Source organism: Gaeumannomyces tritici (assembly GCF_000145635.1).
Source record: "Gaeumannomyces tritici R3-111a-1 unplaced genomic scaffold supercont2.3, whole genome shotgun sequence".
Classification (NCBI taxonomy): domain Eukaryota; kingdom Fungi; phylum Ascomycota; class Sordariomycetes; order Magnaporthales; family Magnaporthaceae; genus Gaeumannomyces; species Gaeumannomyces tritici.
The window spans coordinates 4,775,341-4,790,377 of NW_008804547.1; the positions used below are offsets into that span (position 1 = coordinate 4,775,341).

The 15,037-nt window shown below is 58.8% G+C and overlaps 7 protein-coding genes across 7 annotated transcripts; 5 read left to right on the forward strand and 2 right to left on the reverse strand.

The window, feature by feature from the left end:
• Positions 1-799: 799 nt before the first annotated feature.
• Positions 800-3,095, forward strand: GGTG_06728 (hypothetical protein; the record flags this gene model as incomplete). The annotated part of the gene is made up of 2 exons (XM_009224550.1): positions 800-1,535; positions 1,628-3,095. The coding sequence occupies exons 1-2, from the start codon at positions 1,219-1,221 to the stop codon at positions 3,093-3,095; spliced, it is 1,785 nt and encodes a 594-aa protein (XP_009222814.1). The 5' UTR covers positions 800-1,218.
• A 131-nt stretch (positions 3,096-3,226) lies between these two features.
• GGTG_06729 (hypothetical protein) lies at positions 3,227-4,591 on the reverse strand (the record flags this gene model as incomplete). Its single annotated transcript, XM_009224551.1, has 1 exon — positions 3,227-4,591. One exon carries the CDS (start codon positions 4,589-4,591, stop codon positions 3,227-3,229), a length of 1,365 nt encoding a protein of 454 aa, XP_009222815.1.
• A 1,388-nt stretch (positions 4,592-5,979) lies between these two features.
• GGTG_06730 (hypothetical protein) lies at positions 5,980-6,996 on the forward strand (the record flags this gene model as incomplete). The annotated part of the gene is made up of 4 exons (XM_009224552.1): positions 5,980-6,022; positions 6,274-6,324; positions 6,705-6,746; positions 6,830-6,996. The coding sequence occupies 4 exons, from the start codon at positions 5,980-5,982 to the stop codon at positions 6,994-6,996; spliced, it is 303 nt and encodes a 100-aa protein (XP_009222816.1).
• A 56-nt stretch (positions 6,997-7,052) lies between these two features.
• GGTG_06731 (hypothetical protein) lies at positions 7,053-8,724 on the forward strand. Its single transcript, XM_009224553.1, has 2 exons — positions 7,053-7,578; positions 7,647-8,724. The coding sequence occupies exons 1-2, from the start codon at positions 7,471-7,473 to the stop codon at positions 8,406-8,408; spliced, it is 870 nt and encodes a 289-aa protein (XP_009222817.1). The 5' UTR covers positions 7,053-7,470; the 3' UTR covers positions 8,409-8,724.
• Positions 8,725-8,979: 255 nt separating this feature from the next.
• On the reverse strand, positions 8,980-11,331 carry GGTG_06732 (hypothetical protein). Its single transcript, XM_009224554.1, has 5 exons — positions 10,561-11,331; positions 10,216-10,490; positions 10,069-10,141; positions 9,284-9,997; positions 8,980-9,190 (listed from the first exon to the last, which is right to left on the reverse strand). Exons 1-5 carry the CDS (start codon positions 10,927-10,929, stop codon positions 9,101-9,103), a joined length of 1,521 nt encoding a protein of 506 aa, XP_009222818.1. The 5' UTR covers positions 10,930-11,331; the 3' UTR covers positions 8,980-9,100.
• A 528-nt stretch (positions 11,332-11,859) lies between these two features.
• GGTG_06733 (hypothetical protein) lies at positions 11,860-12,876 on the forward strand (the record flags this gene model as incomplete). The annotated part of the gene is made up of 2 exons (XM_009224555.1): positions 11,860-11,937; positions 11,992-12,876. The coding sequence occupies 2 exons, from the start codon at positions 11,860-11,862 to the stop codon at positions 12,874-12,876; spliced, it is 963 nt and encodes a 320-aa protein (XP_009222819.1).
• Positions 12,877-13,563: 687 nt separating this feature from the next.
• GGTG_06734 (C-signal protein) lies at positions 13,564-14,876 on the forward strand. The gene has a single exon (XM_009224556.1). The coding sequence runs from the start codon at positions 13,625-13,627 to the stop codon at positions 14,384-14,386; it is 762 nt and encodes a 253-aa protein (XP_009222820.1). The 5' UTR covers positions 13,564-13,624; the 3' UTR covers positions 14,387-14,876.
• The last annotated feature ends 161 nt before the right edge of the window (positions 14,877-15,037 follow it).

The following is a 15,037-nucleotide window of genomic DNA, read 5'->3' on the forward strand; positions in this document are numbered from 1 at the left end:
GATGCTCGGAATAGCCGTGGCGAAAAAACAAAACGGCCAAACAAAGCCACAACAACGGATGAGGCGATCTCGTCCGGTCTTTCTGCAGGAACCGATTATTTTGCTTTTGAGTCGAGGTTTATGCAACAAAACAGCAAACTTCGCTTCCTTCCGCCAGGGCTAGCGAAGAGAGAGACTGGCACACCGAAGAGAAGGGAGCAAAAAAAAAAAAACCGCACAAAAAAAAAACGCGGAAAAATATAAGAGGTTTGAGATGGGTGGGTTTTTATCGGGTTGAGGGAATCGTCCCCTTGACGGACACAGCACGCGGACCGCAATTGGCTAGCCCTGCATCGCGCAGCGGGCAGCGGGCCATTTAGATCGCATTAGACGCTTGCAGTGTGGGGGTGATTTCGACGGCGGAGAGAGGGACCCCTCTCTCCTCCCATGCTGGCACCAGACCCCGAAGGTTTGATCTGCCACAGGGGTCCCGGGGAATGGAGGCAGACTCAGGGGTGGTGGTGGAGCGTCCATCAATCTATCGCTGCCCGTTCAAGGAAAGCGAGAGAAGCGGCAAAAGAACGCAAGCGGGCAGTCACCCCCGAAAAGGGAAGTCCAGCACGAAAATGAAGCCGGGAGTGAACAGGGTCGCAGATAAGGAGGCAAAATAGATAGTGAGAGAGAGAGAGAGCAAGAGGACGACAGCGAACTGTTTGGATCCGCTGCAGATCGCCCGCCCGGCAAACATGTCAAATCGTGAAGCATGCTGCTGGGGCTGGGGTTGGCACCTTTTCTAACCTTAAAATCTTTAATCCTCCCCGTCCGGGAGTAGCTGCGCTGCTTTTCCCGGGGCCTTCCCTTTTTTTTCTTTTTTTTTCTTCTTTTTCTTGCTCTATCTTCCGTCTCGACGACGCCAAGATCTGCTTCGAGGTATACTTGGCCCCGTTGCGATATCAAACCCCACGACAGAGACTGCTTTTGTCCTGATCGCCGACCAAAACGCGAGCGAGCACCACCAGGTGGCTACGAGGGATATTTTTTGTGCGAACCCCGGATCTTTACAGAGAAACCAACGATGCAACCGTGGGAGGACCGAAGGATATCGAGTTGTTAGGCGAATCGACAGAGTTATCAGCCATCGCCCCCGGGCCGGGCCACGGAGGGGGAAGTTGGAGGAGGAGGAGGAAGAAGAGGAGCTGAAGGAGCTGAAGGAGCTAAAGCGGGTGAGACGAGACGAACATGTCGCTCACGACGGCCCTGGCCGCCCTGTCGACGGTGTTCACCGCGCCGTCGGGTTGCGCGACCAGCACATGGCTCTTCACGACCAACAAGGTGCCGTCCCAGTACCCGCCGCTGCCCACCGACGGCCCGGACCCGGCCTGCGACCCGCCGAGATGGAAGGACAGCATGGACGAGCGCGCGTACCACTTTTACTCACCCGCGATATGTCCCGACGGCTTCGCCGTCGGCGTCTCGTGCACGTCGGTCCAGCTGAGGACGAGCGAGGGCTTCCCGAGCGTCACCGCCGGCGAGACCGTAGCCTTTTGTGTTCCGAGGTTCGTACCGGTTATCTTTCTCTTTTCTCGTCTCAGAGACGACATAAGGGTCTCTTTCCCCATTTTGCTAACCGGTGCCAATATCTCTGTAGCGGATACACCTGCACCGCCGACACCACCGACTTTCGGGGCGGCGTCTGGGGCATGACGCAGACGGCCACAACATCCGGGGCGAGCGTCACCGTCGGCCCGGCCATGCAGATCCGGTGGCGCGACGTCGACCTGACGGCGCTCCAGACGCACCCGCTCACACCAGGCCTTGTCGTCGGCGCCACCACCTCGCCCGGGCAGCCGGCGGCCTCGAGCCAGCCGCCGATTCGTATTGTGCCCCCGCCGCCCATCCCGTCGGTCCCGCAGCCAAGCACGTCGACGAGGAGCGGGCCCGACGTCGTCGTGGTGCCCGTGCCGACAACATCGACGCTCTTGTTCACCACCCTCAGCACGTCTTCGAGAACTTCGGTCCCCGACACCCGGCCAGCCAGTTCCCCATTGGTGACGCCTTCGTCCTCGACGGGGGGTCCGCTGGCCGGCACTACTACGGCCACATCGAGGATCTCGTCCACCCTACCCCCCTCTTCGCAAACATCAAGTCCAAGCACTAGCGAAAACGCTTTGATCTCGGGCCCATCAAGCGGCGTACCGGTGGGGCCCATCATTTTGGCATGTCTCTTGTCTATTCTCTCCTTAGTGCTGGTCGCATTTTTTCTCTTCAGGGGACGGCAAGGCCGAAAGGGGCCCGACTCGGGCCCGATGCTGCCGGTTGGTCTAGGTGTGTGGGTCGGCCGCACAAAAGGGGCGCCGTGGAGGCGGTGGCTGCCGACAGGCCGTCCCAAAACCAGAGGTATCGGATCGGCCGACGCAAAGAGTGCCGCAGTAGGCATGCCCGGCGGCCCGCGTCCGCTGGGAACGGCCGAGAACCCGGCCGAGCTATGCGAGTACGGGAACAGATATGAATCAGTCGAGGAGCAGCGCTGGAGCTGGGTGTCGCGCATGTTCAGCATACGGGCAGGCCGGGACGGTCGGCCAGGATCAATGACGGACGAGGAGTACGAGACCGGGACCGGACGGGACAGCAAGCGCACGACGAGGTCGTCGCGATGGACGGCATGGGACTCGGACGGGGCGGTGGGCGAGCAGCAGATGAACTTGTCGGTGCCACCAGTGCCGGTGCCTATGCCGCCACCAGTCTTGCTGGCGCCACCTCCAAAGTCGTTCAGCGCAAGGAGGAGCATGGCGTCGGTGCAAACGACGAGGTCGATGCGGTCGACAAAAACGCCCATGTCGTTGCGTACAGAGGCGGCAAACAGAGCAGCAAGACAGTCTGCAGCGCACTTGTCTGTGTTTGGGGGTGGCGCGCCGCTCAGGTCGCCAATGAAGTCGCCAATGAAGTCACCCATGAGTTCTCCGGGGATATCGCCCTTCTTAGCCCCAGAGCCCTCCCCCAGTCGGCTAAGCAGGATAAGCGACGGGACCTTTGGTGGTTTCGGGGGTAATCATAGTGATGACGATAGTAGTAGTGTTGGTCGTACGAGATCCCCCCGGGCATCTCTAGGACCATGAATTACACAAGCTGCGACCACACGACTCGTTTGTGCTTGTGACTTCGTCCGCGACTGTGTTTTTGGTTCTCCATTTCCGCCACCCGGCGGGGGAGTCTGTCCCTGAGCGCAACTTGTGTTCCTTGAAGGCGTTCATAATGCCTCTGCGAGCGAGGTCGTGAATTCGTCCACGTCAGCGGCTTCCAGTTTCGTTCCCGCCTCTCCTGGGTCAGCTTTGGACAGTTGCTTCTTTTTATTCTTCAGCGCCATCTTCCTGCCGCCCTTGATGTTCAGCGCGATCCACGTCTCCTTTCTCTCCTGCTCAGCCGTGGAGCCCAACCAGTGACGGCCCTGCAGGTGGCGCAGGCATAGCCGTTTCCCGTCGTCCGGGTAGTAGAGCCAGCACGCCCACTTGGCCCAGGCGCCATCTTTCATCTGGTTTCGGGCGCGGTGCCCAACCGTATCTTCGATAAAGTCACCCCTGCCCATGGCCAGGCGGGTCGGGAAGACGCGAGCGAGGTAGTGTGCTGTCTCGGCTATGTGCGGCTTATCGTGCCAGAAAAAGAGGGGTGTGAGTGGGATGGAAGAAGAAATGGGCGGCAGCGGCGATTCAGAGTCTAAGTCTGTCGGGGTCGTTGACCCCGAAGGGACAAACGACTGCTTGAGCTTGCCAGTTGTGCGAAGCAAAGCTGGGTAGCGCGTGACGTGCGCCTGTACGGCATATGACAGTAGCCTTCCCGAAGGCAGGCAGATATACTTGATGGGCGGGGCGCAAGAAGCCACGTCTAAATTTGCGGAAGCCTCCTCTGGGCTTCCAGAGGGCGCGGTCCCTTCATCAGCCGGCGAGTCGCCTGAAGCCATCATAACATCGAGCATGCCTGCGATGGGTATTTTGGTAACAAGTGTCCAGTCATGCTGGTGCACCCAAACATATTTGGTCTCGGCTAGCCGGAGGCCCGTCCGCACAGCAAGCCCAAAACCAAGTCTGTCTGCAGGCTCGACAAAGGTAACCATACCATCTCTCGTCTGGGAGATTGTGAGCAGGACGGCACTGTTGAGCGGATTGTTCCGCCCCTCGTATCCAAATTCGGCCTCGCCCCGACTCTCCACCAGATCTGGCATGGGACGCGCGTCACCGCCGGGGAGTCCATGATCGCCAGTGACGGTGGGGTTGGGAAAGGAGGCGTTGTGGACGCCAGAAGCAGCCCCGCCATTCGCAGACGCAGGGGCGCTGGGGTGGCGGCCATGCTCGCTGAGAAACAACTCCTTGACCTTCTCCTTGTACAGGTCGTAGACCTCGGCGTCCTTCTCAGTGACCTGGCCGCGCTTCAGGCGGGCGCGCGGTGCGATGTGGTCAAACGTGTCGAGCACAACGATGACGCGGCAGGCCAGGAGGACAGGGCAGAAGGAGCGAAAGGACTCGATCACCTGGGACAGCAGCTCAGTCGAAGGCGCCGAGGGCGTAGGCGACGTGGTTATGACCAGCGTCAATAGCTGAACCGTCACGTCGGTAGCCATCGATCTCCAGAGACACGTCTTGGCTCCCCCAGGTGATGGAGGCTTGGGTGTCGGATAACGGCATCGCAGGCACAAAAGCTATTTTTTTTTTCGACTGTCGGAATGTTTTGCACTGTGTCACATTGGATGCAGGGAGCATCTTATGATCCGTGCTCATCGGCGCCGAAACCTGATTCTGGAAGTTTGAGCCGCCGGTTGCGGGGCATCAGGCGGTTTTCCAGGGTCATGATTGGCCAGTAATGCCCGCAGACCCAGACCATTGGTCCAGCACGAGGTGCGGTTGATCAATAGCAGCCCCGTCCCAAGTCTTGGCCCGGAGCCCGCGAAGTCCGTTCCGTTCTGTGTCGGCGTCCGCGACCGAAGTTGCTGCAGACGATCTACGCTAACTACCCCAGGGCATTGATGCTTTCTTCTCCCTTTCAAATCGTACCGACCTGGCGACAAGCTTGTCTATGCGAGGGCTCTTCTCACCGCCCACGTCTCATGCGTGCGTCGCAGCCCGAGCCTCGCTTAGATATGTGCAAAGGCGGTAGGCACTCAGGACCCCACCAGTAGATACCCGAGGTGCCAGGCACGCATGTATGCCAAAACAGTCCTGTCGGTCGGGATGTTTGGTCTCTAAGCGTCTGGACCTGCCGCCCCTCCCCCGCCCTAGATATCCGGCCGTTGGGGCGTCTGATGTCCAGTCTCGTGTCCCAAGTGTCCACGTCAGCTCAACCTTGATCGGCTCTCCACAAAGACGGGAGAGGTTCAAGAGATAGCCATCTCAAGCTTGATCGCCCGAGAGGAACCTGCGGCCTCCAAAGTGTTCGGGGGTGTGGAATCGCAATCTGAGTAAAATGTAAACACTGCCTTGAATTACGTTTAAATATGCACCTGGGAAGATAATCAGCGATTCAGCGCAAAGCTTGGTGCTGGAGTCGAGCTGCTGTTGTCGCGTGTTGATTTTGCCCTACCAAGCCGTAGATCGATATTGCCAAGTGATGGATCGCCGCCTGTCGTTGGGGTTTATCTGGAGATCATTGACATTGGGTGACGGCTGAGATCCGCGTTGTGACCACCTGAACCGGCGTCTTGGCAATCCAGACGGGCCGGGCCCAGTGCATCAGTGGAACCCAAAAAGCTTGTTTTTGGATTGCCCGTTACGACTGCAAGGCGACCCCAGCCGAACCCCCGATCAGGAAGGCGCCGTCCCACGTTTGCATGCAAATTGTTTCAGCCTGTGCTGTTTGGGTCGTAGCTTTGGTACTATCGCTCTGCTGGCGCCGCCACAGCACCCCTCCAGCGAGACGCCGAGGGAGTGCGGACGTTTCATTGGCCCCCCCTTTTCCTTTTCCCTGCTTCTTTGCCCTGACGGCTGGGTGGTCGGGCTATCGTGCCGATCTGCAATGGACATTGTTACTTGCTGTGGCAGCCAGCGAGGTGGGCAGGGTGCGTGATACCTACGTCCTCTCTTTTCACTGGCCAATGCGTCCTCCTATAATGTGCATTGCAAGCTGGAGGCGATCCGCGCGCCAGACTTGGACTTCCCAACTGTGTCGTGACAGGGTAGCCTTCGCTCCACGACGGGATCCATATCATGACACGCACGAGGGCTAATTCTTCTGTCTCGAATATCGTGCCTATAGGCCAGAAGCGAGGTCAGGATGCCCCTGACCACGCTCAAGGTGCCGCATAGACAGGTGCCACTGTTGCCATTATTGCGCGGTTCAAAGAGAAGGAAGGTTGGTCGGGTAGGCAGCGGAACCTTGGTTTCCGTCCCATCCATGAGCCGACGCGCGTCACTTGAGCCGCCTTCACCGTTTGATAATACACGAGTCGACACCAAAGGGGAGGTGCATTTCGCATGGGTTCCTTGCGGGAGGCAGAATTAAAAATACCTAGGTGGGATCTGACTGGCTGGCGGACTGACTAACTGTCTGCCAGAAAGGGAACCGACAGAGTAGACGGTTCACGAACCACTTTCACAATACCCCGTCCATGGGTGCATCTCGCATTCCAAAAGAGTCTAGACCGTGGCGGTGGATCTGCTCCCCCTTGCCCCGTGCGACCAAAGATCGCTGTGCTTGGCGACGGGACAAGGAAAATCACAGAAGACTAAACCACGCAATAGTCAGCCAAGACTGCGGCTCAACAGCCGAAGATCGTTTCAGTGGTATTTCCCACGGCCGCCCGCGGGCCTTACTTGCTAACTTCGAAAAGGCCTGACTCGTCAGCTTACCCCATGTTCCGCTAAAGTCCAGGCCCTGGAGGGCCCTGTGGTTTGTCGTCCCCCAGCCTGGCCACACCTCCTCGCCGACTGGCAGGGGTGGGGGTGGGGCGTGGCGGCCTTCCGCGGCTCCCAGGTGCGGCCTGCTCCGAGGGCTGGCCCATCCGGTCTGCCCATTGGCGGGATATGCCTGTAACTGCACCCGCCGCGCGGCTGGGTCTCCTGGAAACGCCTGGCCGATGGCTGATAGGGCAGCTCGCCGCCATCGGGGGGTGCTCCTCGTTGAGGGGGTCGTACGTGTGGCATGAGGCAGGGGGAAGGGGGTGTGTGTGAGACTGCCTTTTGCCAGTTCATGATGCCGCCAGACTCTATCGTCCCCGTCGAAATGTCACATGCCCTACCATGGGGGCGGTTGAGCTAACGAGAGAAGGCTCGACGCGACCATGTTGGTGCGGCCGCCGCCCTGTAGCCGCGATGGAGCCAAGGTCTATAAGAGTGTAGAGTTTCCTCCCATCTCTGCATCATCTGGACCCTCTTCTCTCCAAGCCTCCCGCCCAGTCCTGCCGAGCACGGATACCTTCTTTTCTTCTTTTCCCACTTTTTGTCTTTCTTTTTTGGGTTTCACCCCACCATTCGCTCGCTGCCGGTCAGCAGTCATCAGACTTTCAAAATGCACACTCCTTCGTTTATCCAGCTCATTGCCGCTGGTCTGGTCGCCACCTCGACCGTTGCCAGCTTTGGTCTGAGCAGCCCCTCCGGGCTTGCCCTCCGCCATGTTGTAGGTTACCGCCCCGTCGTTTCCGCTCTGCCGCCAAGTCCACATCAGCTAACATCGGATAACCGCAGGGTGCTCTTGCTGTTCTCGTCGCCCCGGCCCTAGCTGCCCCTAATGTCGGCCCCACCAAGGCCGATGTCGAGATCCGTGCCGTGGAGGAGGAGGAGGAGGCCGATCTCGAAGTCAGGGACCCCCAGAAGAAGAAGCGTCGCAAGAAGGCTAAGAAGGCTAAGGCTACTAACGTCAAGGCCAAGAAGGCCGTCGCGCGCCGCGATGTGACCGAAGAGGCCGCGGTCGCCAGTGACCTGGCCGCCCATGCGTCGGGTTCTGAAGGCCCCACCGTTGGCATCCGCGAGGCTGCCGCGAGCGCCGGCGAGGATGAGGGTGGCGACCTCGAAGCCCGGGATCCCCAGAAGAAGAAGCGTCGCAAGAAGGCTAAGAAGGCTAAGGCTACTAACGTCAAGGCCAAAAAGGCCGTCGCGCGCCGCGATGTGACCGAAGAGGCCGCGGTCGCTAGCGACGTTTCCGCTCTGGACCACGACGAGGTTGAGGCCGAGGGCGGTGATCTCGAGGCCCGGGACCCCCAGAAGAAGAAGCGCCGCAAGAAGGCTAAGAAGGCTAAGGCTACCCGTCGCGATCTTACCAGCGGGTCCGCCGCCACCAAGCTCGAGGCCCGCGATGTCTCTGCCCTCGACCACGATCACGACCACGATATCACGGCCGCTTCCACTGAGGAGGAGGGAGGCGACCTCGAGGCCCGGGACCCCCAGAAGAAGAAGCGCCGCAAGAAGGCTAAGAAGGCTAAGGCTACCCGTCGCGGCGTCGCCATCTAAGCGGACGCCGGCTCTGGCTGGATTCCGGCCATTGTCGCATGCGTGGCCGATCTCCTCTTCCTCGTCTTTTTATTTTTGTGACGGTCAATCTGTCTTAATCACTTGCCTCTTTTTTGCTCTTTTCCCTCTTTTCTCGTTCCTCAGCTGGTCGGTAGTTGGCACGGAGGTTGGTGCGTATTTTGGAAGTTTGGTGGTCAGTTTATGGCTGGAGTCAAGATGCTGCGGACCACACCGCAGCCGGGTTGGGGGCTTCCTCGGTTGTTGGTAGTACAAGTAGCGAAATCCAAACAGGACATTGGGCCCTGCGTTTTCTGTGCTTGCTCATTGTGAACTCTGCATTCAGGATGTGTTTTGGCGGGCATAGCAGTTCTGCGTTGGCCCAGCTCCGCCCAATGACGAAGAATTGAGTTGGAAGGTCGTTTGGTAGATGACTGGAATTGATAGCTTACTCAGGTGGTTCTCACTCTATTTAGCCTTTACAAGCCCGGTGCTAACTTGATCGCCTGTGGGATGACGGGGGCATAATCCTACGCCTTGGCTTGGCTACAATAATCACAGACACCCAAATAAAGATTGCTTGGCGTAGATCACCGATTGGCGAGAGTTTATCATATGGCCAGACTACCTAAGAGACAAAAAAGATAATTGTACACGTGTGGCCTGTTTGTCTTGACCTGGTCCTTGTTTATTACCTAGTAGACTCCGATAATCTCACCCACGACGCTGCGGTAAACGCCGTTGGGGTCAAACTTTTCCCTAATGGCCTTGAAGCGACGGAGGTGCTAGAGGCGGGATAAGAGTTAGCGCCTGTGTCACTATCTGGTGCCTGGAGCACATTATATTTTTAAAAGCGACTGGAAGGGATAGTGTCTTACGTCGGGGTCAAGGTGCTTGACCGACTGCCTCAGAACGTCGCGCGTGTTCTTGGTCCAGTGGGGCCGGACGGGGAACTCCTCGATCAGGGTCCTGGCCAACTTGTCGTAGAAGGGCTCGTTGAAGCGCTTCTTGTCGCCCCAGCTGGGCTGGAACGAGGGGAAGTCTAACATGATGACGCCCTTGGACCAGTCGGCGCCGTCCGAGGTGTTGTAGGTGCCCTGGCCCAGGAGGTCGAAGTAGGGCTTACCGAACTTGATGTTGATGCCGCTGCGATACGTTGACGTCATGACGATGCCCTTCTTGAGCTCGGCGTCGAAGAGCTCGCGCGCGCGCTTCAGGAACTGGTTGGCCATGGTCATGGGCGCGGCCAGCTCCAGGGTCAGGCCGCGTATGCCGTGCTCCCACTGCGGCTTCTGACCCTCGTAGAGGCCGCCGATCAGGACGTCGTAGTTCCATCCGTACACAGGCCACTGGGTGATGGCCTTGTTGGTAGTCTTCTCGCGGAAGTTGGGCTTCTCCCACTGGCCAAAGAAGATCTCCTCGGCCAGCATGTTGGAAGTGGGAAAGATCTTGCCGCTCTCCAGGATGGTCTTGGCGGCGACGGCCTCGATATCCGTGATAGAAAAGGTATTTTGGAAACCCTGCTGCTCGGTCGAGTTGATCGGTACGACGTCGTAGTAGCGCTGATGGAACTTGCGCTTGTACGGCCACCACTGAATGGGAGAGTTATGTTAGCTGTGTACGGAAGCTTGCGAAGCGGTAATGTCGCTTGGATGTCGCTTACCCAGAGGTTAGCAGTTGCGTAGGGGGCGATGAGTCCGTAGATGTCGCCGTTCAAAACCTCATCCTCGCTCAGGCTGGATCGAGCATCATGATTAGCATAAATAGTGAAAGATAGAGCGAAGGGAGTTTTTGAAACGTCAATACATACGTCTTTTGCATGGCATAAAGCTTGCTGTCGGGGTAGACACGCATCTTGATCCTCGCAATGATGCCGAGCAGGCCCAGGGAGGTCGAAGCAGCAAACCACTCGTCGTCCTGCTGCTCACGCTTGACGACGCGGATCTTTCCATTGCCGTCGATGATGTGCAGTTCGATGGCCGCGGCACCAACCATGGCGTCCTCCCTGATGGAGGACCTGTGGGCACCCATAGCAATGCTACCGCCGAGGGAGATGTTCCAGTTCACGAGGGCGTAGTTCACAGACTAGACGAACCGACAAGTGGACATCAGTAACTGATCCGTAAAGGAGTGCTGTCTCCTTGCTTCGACTCACCGCGCCCCGGTTGTGGAGGAACTCAGCGAGCTGGAAGAAGGTGACGCCGCCCTCGATCATGACGGAGCCGCCTTCGAGGTCGAGGTCGTAGATGCGCGAGACCTCCTCGGTGCGGATGATGACGGTGTCCTCGTCGCTGCACTGCGTGTCATACCACATATGACCCTTGCCGGCGGCGCGCACGCGCTTACCGGCCGAGACGGCCTGCTTGACTAGAGCCGCCATGTTCTCGACGCTGGTGGCGTTGTGCACCTCGGAGACGTTGTGGCACGACGGGTAACCGGGGCCGTCGAACGTGTTCCACTCGAAGGCCGAGGCGGCCCCGCCTAGGGCGAGGGCCGACGTGAGGACGGAGGCGAGGGACAACATCTTGCCTGTGGATGCGGCTCTCTCTCTCTCCTGCTTGACGCAAGAGTGGTGAGGTGGTCAGGCCGCAAGGGGATGAGAGGAAAGAGGAGGACACGGAGGGGTCACCGAGGAAAAAAGGCATGGAGCACGGAAATATAAGCAGCCACGAGCCGTACGAAAAATATAGAGGGTGGTGACGGCGGTGGAGCTGCTGCAGGGACACGGTGCCTCGTGAGCTGGTGTTGCACCTCGAGCTTGCCCAAGGCAGCGTCGCAGCCGCGGCTTCTTCATTGTACGACGCTCAGCGTAAAGCAAGTTGCCAAGGCGGGACAGTATGCGGTGGGCAGATGTTACGTCAAGCGGCGGTGGGTATGGGGAACGTATGGCAATATCACGCATCCAGGTCTTGGTCTTGTTCACGGCAAAAAAAAAAGCTCACGGGTGGAGCCGACACACAGGAATTGTCGAACCCATCGTCATGAAAGCATGGAGTAGAGGCCCACTTGATTGGTGCGGGGGTTACATTGAAGGACCGCTAGAGGGCTTGGCGATCGACGCTTTTGCCCAATGCCTGGCTTGTTAAATGCCTTCGCGCCTCGGAAAGGAGACAGCCATTACGGCGGTGCGGGGGAGGGTCCTTGGAGAAATACGCTTTACGGTGGATAGGTCCATCTTGTGACTCGCTGCTCATTTCACCGACCATCTATGGGATTCAATATCCAATTGAGGTGGTCTTTGATAACGGGTTCCTGCGTGTTGTTGACAGGAGGCGACTTGCCGGATTAGGCAAGTACTTTTAGTGCCTGAGGAACTAGAACCTGATGCCGGATGAGTTTGCGTAGCTTATGTAATACCACGGGCTGCCCACAGGGCTTATCAAATTTCAACCACTGCTGCATCCACCCTGGTCGTCTACCCTGGCACATCACGACTCTCCAGGAACTCGAAGGCATGGCCAAAAAAGGCGGCGGGCAGGCTATCGGCCGTGAATGGGGCTGCAAGATATGCAAGACGACAGTCCCGAAAGGCGTCAGTCCCAAAGTGCATGCAAGAGCACATCACAAATGCGACACTTGCTTGCAGACGTTCGGCAACCAGGCCAAGCTGATGGCTCACCAGCGCACTGTCAGCCATTGCCACTGCCCAGGATGCGACCTCTACTTCAAGACCAGGGATAAACACGTCGCGCACCTCCGCCAACCGCCCAAGGCGTACCAGGAGTTTCGGGCCACACAAGCTGAGGCCGAGGAATCGGGCCCGGGCTCAGTGCCGGCGACCTGGCGCGGCCACGGCGACCACGAGTGCGGCAAATGCCACCACGACTACCCTGACGCAAACATGCTGCGCTACCACTGCTGCAGCTGCGACAAGGTCTACCGCGCCGAGGTGGGCCTCAACAACCATCTTGCCACTGACCCCAAGCATGCAGCGGACACGTCGGCGGCGGAAAAGGCCGCCTTGATGTCTCAGCACTCTTGCCCCATCTGCCTCGAGGCGTTTCAGAAGCTCCGGAAGCTCCGCGCCCACATCCGCCAAAACCACGAAACTGTCCGATGTCCTCTTGGTTGCGGCGACGCCTTCTCAACACCACAGGACCTGGTCAACCATTGGCGTCATGGCCGGTGCATTCGGGCCAGGTCATCGCTCGTCGCCGCTCAGGCAGCCGCAGAGCGCAGCCGCAGTGCCAACCACGGTGTGCAGATGGAGGGCGTCGATAAAGGTGGCGACGGAGCGCAACAGTGGCTTATCGGGCTGTTCGAAGAGGCGGTGCGAAAGGAGCGGGCGGTGAACGATATCGCCGACATCATGCAGAGGCTGCAGTTGTTGCCAGCTGAAGAGCCTGGAGATGTGCAAGAACTTGATGCGGCTCTTGACGACAATGACGACGCGTCACAGCGGGCAATCATCGACCTCTCTCGGTACCACAGCCTGGTTGCCCAGGCAAAGGCACTTTCCATCAGCTCATGAGTAACTCCGCTCCCTGAGATGCCATATCCAGCTCCGATCTCGTATTCGGTAATATGAGGACCCATCTAACGGCGGGAATATATACTCATGGGTGAGGTCCGAGCTACAATCTTCCCGAAGACTTCAAAATATATGCCGCTCAAGCTAACCAGAGATTCCAAGGCCGATCAATGATCTGCTCACGTTCAAAGACACCAACCAGCCCGCTTTGGATACGATATCAACCACTATCCCAGCAAACAAAATTTTCTGGAATCCGGCCGATGTAGGAGGTCGGGCGGTATGGAAATGGCGATCACGACGAGATTGGGAATACTTAGCTCCGCGGACCCCACTGGATGGCCTATCATGCACAAGACGACCCCGTTTGAGTCCGCTCATCGGAGCCCGAATATCCCGCACCGGCGCTTCGGGCATCATCCAAGTCTGCCGGGATCTGCTGCTGAAGCCGACGCCAGCCGTTCCTGGCCTTTCCCCGCACCCGCAATCGTCACGGCGTCTCGAGCGGTTGATTGACCAGGGCGTCTGCTTCGCGGGGTTCTTGATCGTGACGAACAGCCTCTGTTTCGAAACAGGACGGGGTGCTAGTCAGACCTGCATGCTTTGTAATACATGCAGCTCTCCCACGTATATATGAAACCTTTGGCAGTCCAAACATTGGTCCAACCTTCTCTCAACCGCAACCTCAAAAAAAAAAAAAACCTCGTCTGCAAATATTACACATTATCCATTAGACATTACGTTCACCATGCCAGTGTACTGCGTGACCGGTGCGAACCGGGGCCTTGGCCTCGAATTTGTCCGCCAGCTCGCTCTCCAAGGGTCCAACACCATTCTGGCCTGCACCCGCTCTCTCGGGTCTGACCTCACCGACCTCCGGGCCGCCGCGGCGCCGTCGGCCGCGACCGTGCACGTGCTCGAGTGCGACACGGGCGACGAGCAGTCCGTTGCCGCCTTCGCCACAGCGGCCGCCAAGGCCCTCTCGGGCGCCGGCGGCGCGCAGCCCGCCAAGATCGACTGCCTCGTCAACAACGCGGCCGTCAACCTGCACGTGGAGCACTCGTCGCTGGACCTCGCGGCGCCGGTGCTGGCCGAGACGCTGCGCGTCAACGTGGCCGGGCCGCTGCAGACGGTGGCGCGGCTGCACGCGGCGGGCCTGCTGGCCGGCGGCGTCCGCGTCGTCAACATCTCGTCCGGGCTCGGGTCCATCTCCGAGGCGAGGGCCGAGGGCGACGACTCGGACCAGCCCAGCTGCGCGTACCGCGTGTCCAAGGCGGCGCTCAACATGCTGTCGGTGCAGCAGGGCTACGACCTGCGGCACCGGGGCGGGCTGAAGGGAGCCGTCGTCGCAGCCGTGGACCCCGGGTGGGTCCAGACTCGGATGGGAGGGTCCGAGGCGGCGCTGACGCCGGAACAGAGCGTCGGGGGGATGTTGAAACTTATCGGCGGTCTGGGGGATGCGGACAATGGCGGCTTCTTTCAGTATGATGGACAGAAGAGGGAGTGGTGATGCGGGATAGGCAGAACAAATATGTGGCGTGTCGACCCTCTGACTTGGGCTGGACCTACCTTGTTATCATCCGCATATCGGCCAACAACGTTTCTTTTTTTTCGCCTGATATGTGAAGACAAGACCGACAACGCCAATGATAGTGGCCAGGCTACCGAACACGATGGTTGCCACGAGGCCTGGGTCAATCTGAGCGTTCGGGTTGGACGGTCCGGTCCCTTGGGGCAGGGTTTCGATTATGGAACGATCGGCGATGACGCCCTTGACGAAAGTGCGGACAATCATCAGGTTAACCTGACTTCCTAACTTCCTACTCGGCTTCGGTTACTCGAGAAATGTCGGAGCTCGGAGTGGTGTAATTGTTCTAGCCGCGCTCAGCAGGCTCGAGGGGCGAGGTGGAACACGCCCAGTACATATAAGCAGGCAGTCTGGTTACACAGACAAGGCCCTGTGCACGCTCATGACGTATCAGGCCAGATATCAACGATGCTCTTTGTTGGGCCGGCTGGACCGAAGATAAATAGAGACAGAGCCCAGACAGTCCAGTCTGCCCTGTGGCCCCCAACGATCCAAAAGCGCCAATGGCCGGTGGCTGTGTCTCTGATGGCGCTGCGGTGCCTGGAGTAGCCAGATCCCCATTGGTGAGACCTC

What these genes read in the sequence shown, in the direction of transcription:
- GGTG_06732 (XM_009224554.1), bottom strand. Translation starts at nt 10,929, where the DNA reads ATGTTGTCCCTCGCCTCCGTCCTCACGTCGGCCCTCGCCCTAGGCGGG. An exon ending in TCCTCCACAACCGGGGCGCG is followed by an intron (nt 10,491 to 10,560) that starts GTGAGTCGAAGC and finishes CGGTTCGTCTAG; the next exon opens with TCTGTGAACTACGCCCTCGT. An exon ending in ACGCAACTGCTAACCTCTGG is followed by an intron (nt 9,998 to 10,068) that starts GTAAGCGACATC and finishes TCTCCCATTCAG; the next exon opens with TGGTGGCCGTACAAGCGCAA.
- GGTG_06734 (XM_009224556.1), top strand. Translation starts at nt 13,625, where the DNA reads ATGCCAGTGTACTGCGTGACCGGTGCGAACCGGGGCCTTGGCCTCGAA.
- GGTG_06731 (XM_009224553.1), top strand. Translation starts at nt 7,471, where the DNA reads ATGCACACTCCTTCGTTTATCCAGCTCATTGCCGCTGGTCTGGTCGCC. An exon ending in GGCTTGCCCTCCGCCATGTT is followed by an intron (nt 7,579 to 7,646) that starts GTAGGTTACCGC and finishes GGATAACCGCAG; the next exon opens with GGTGCTCTTGCTGTTCTCGT.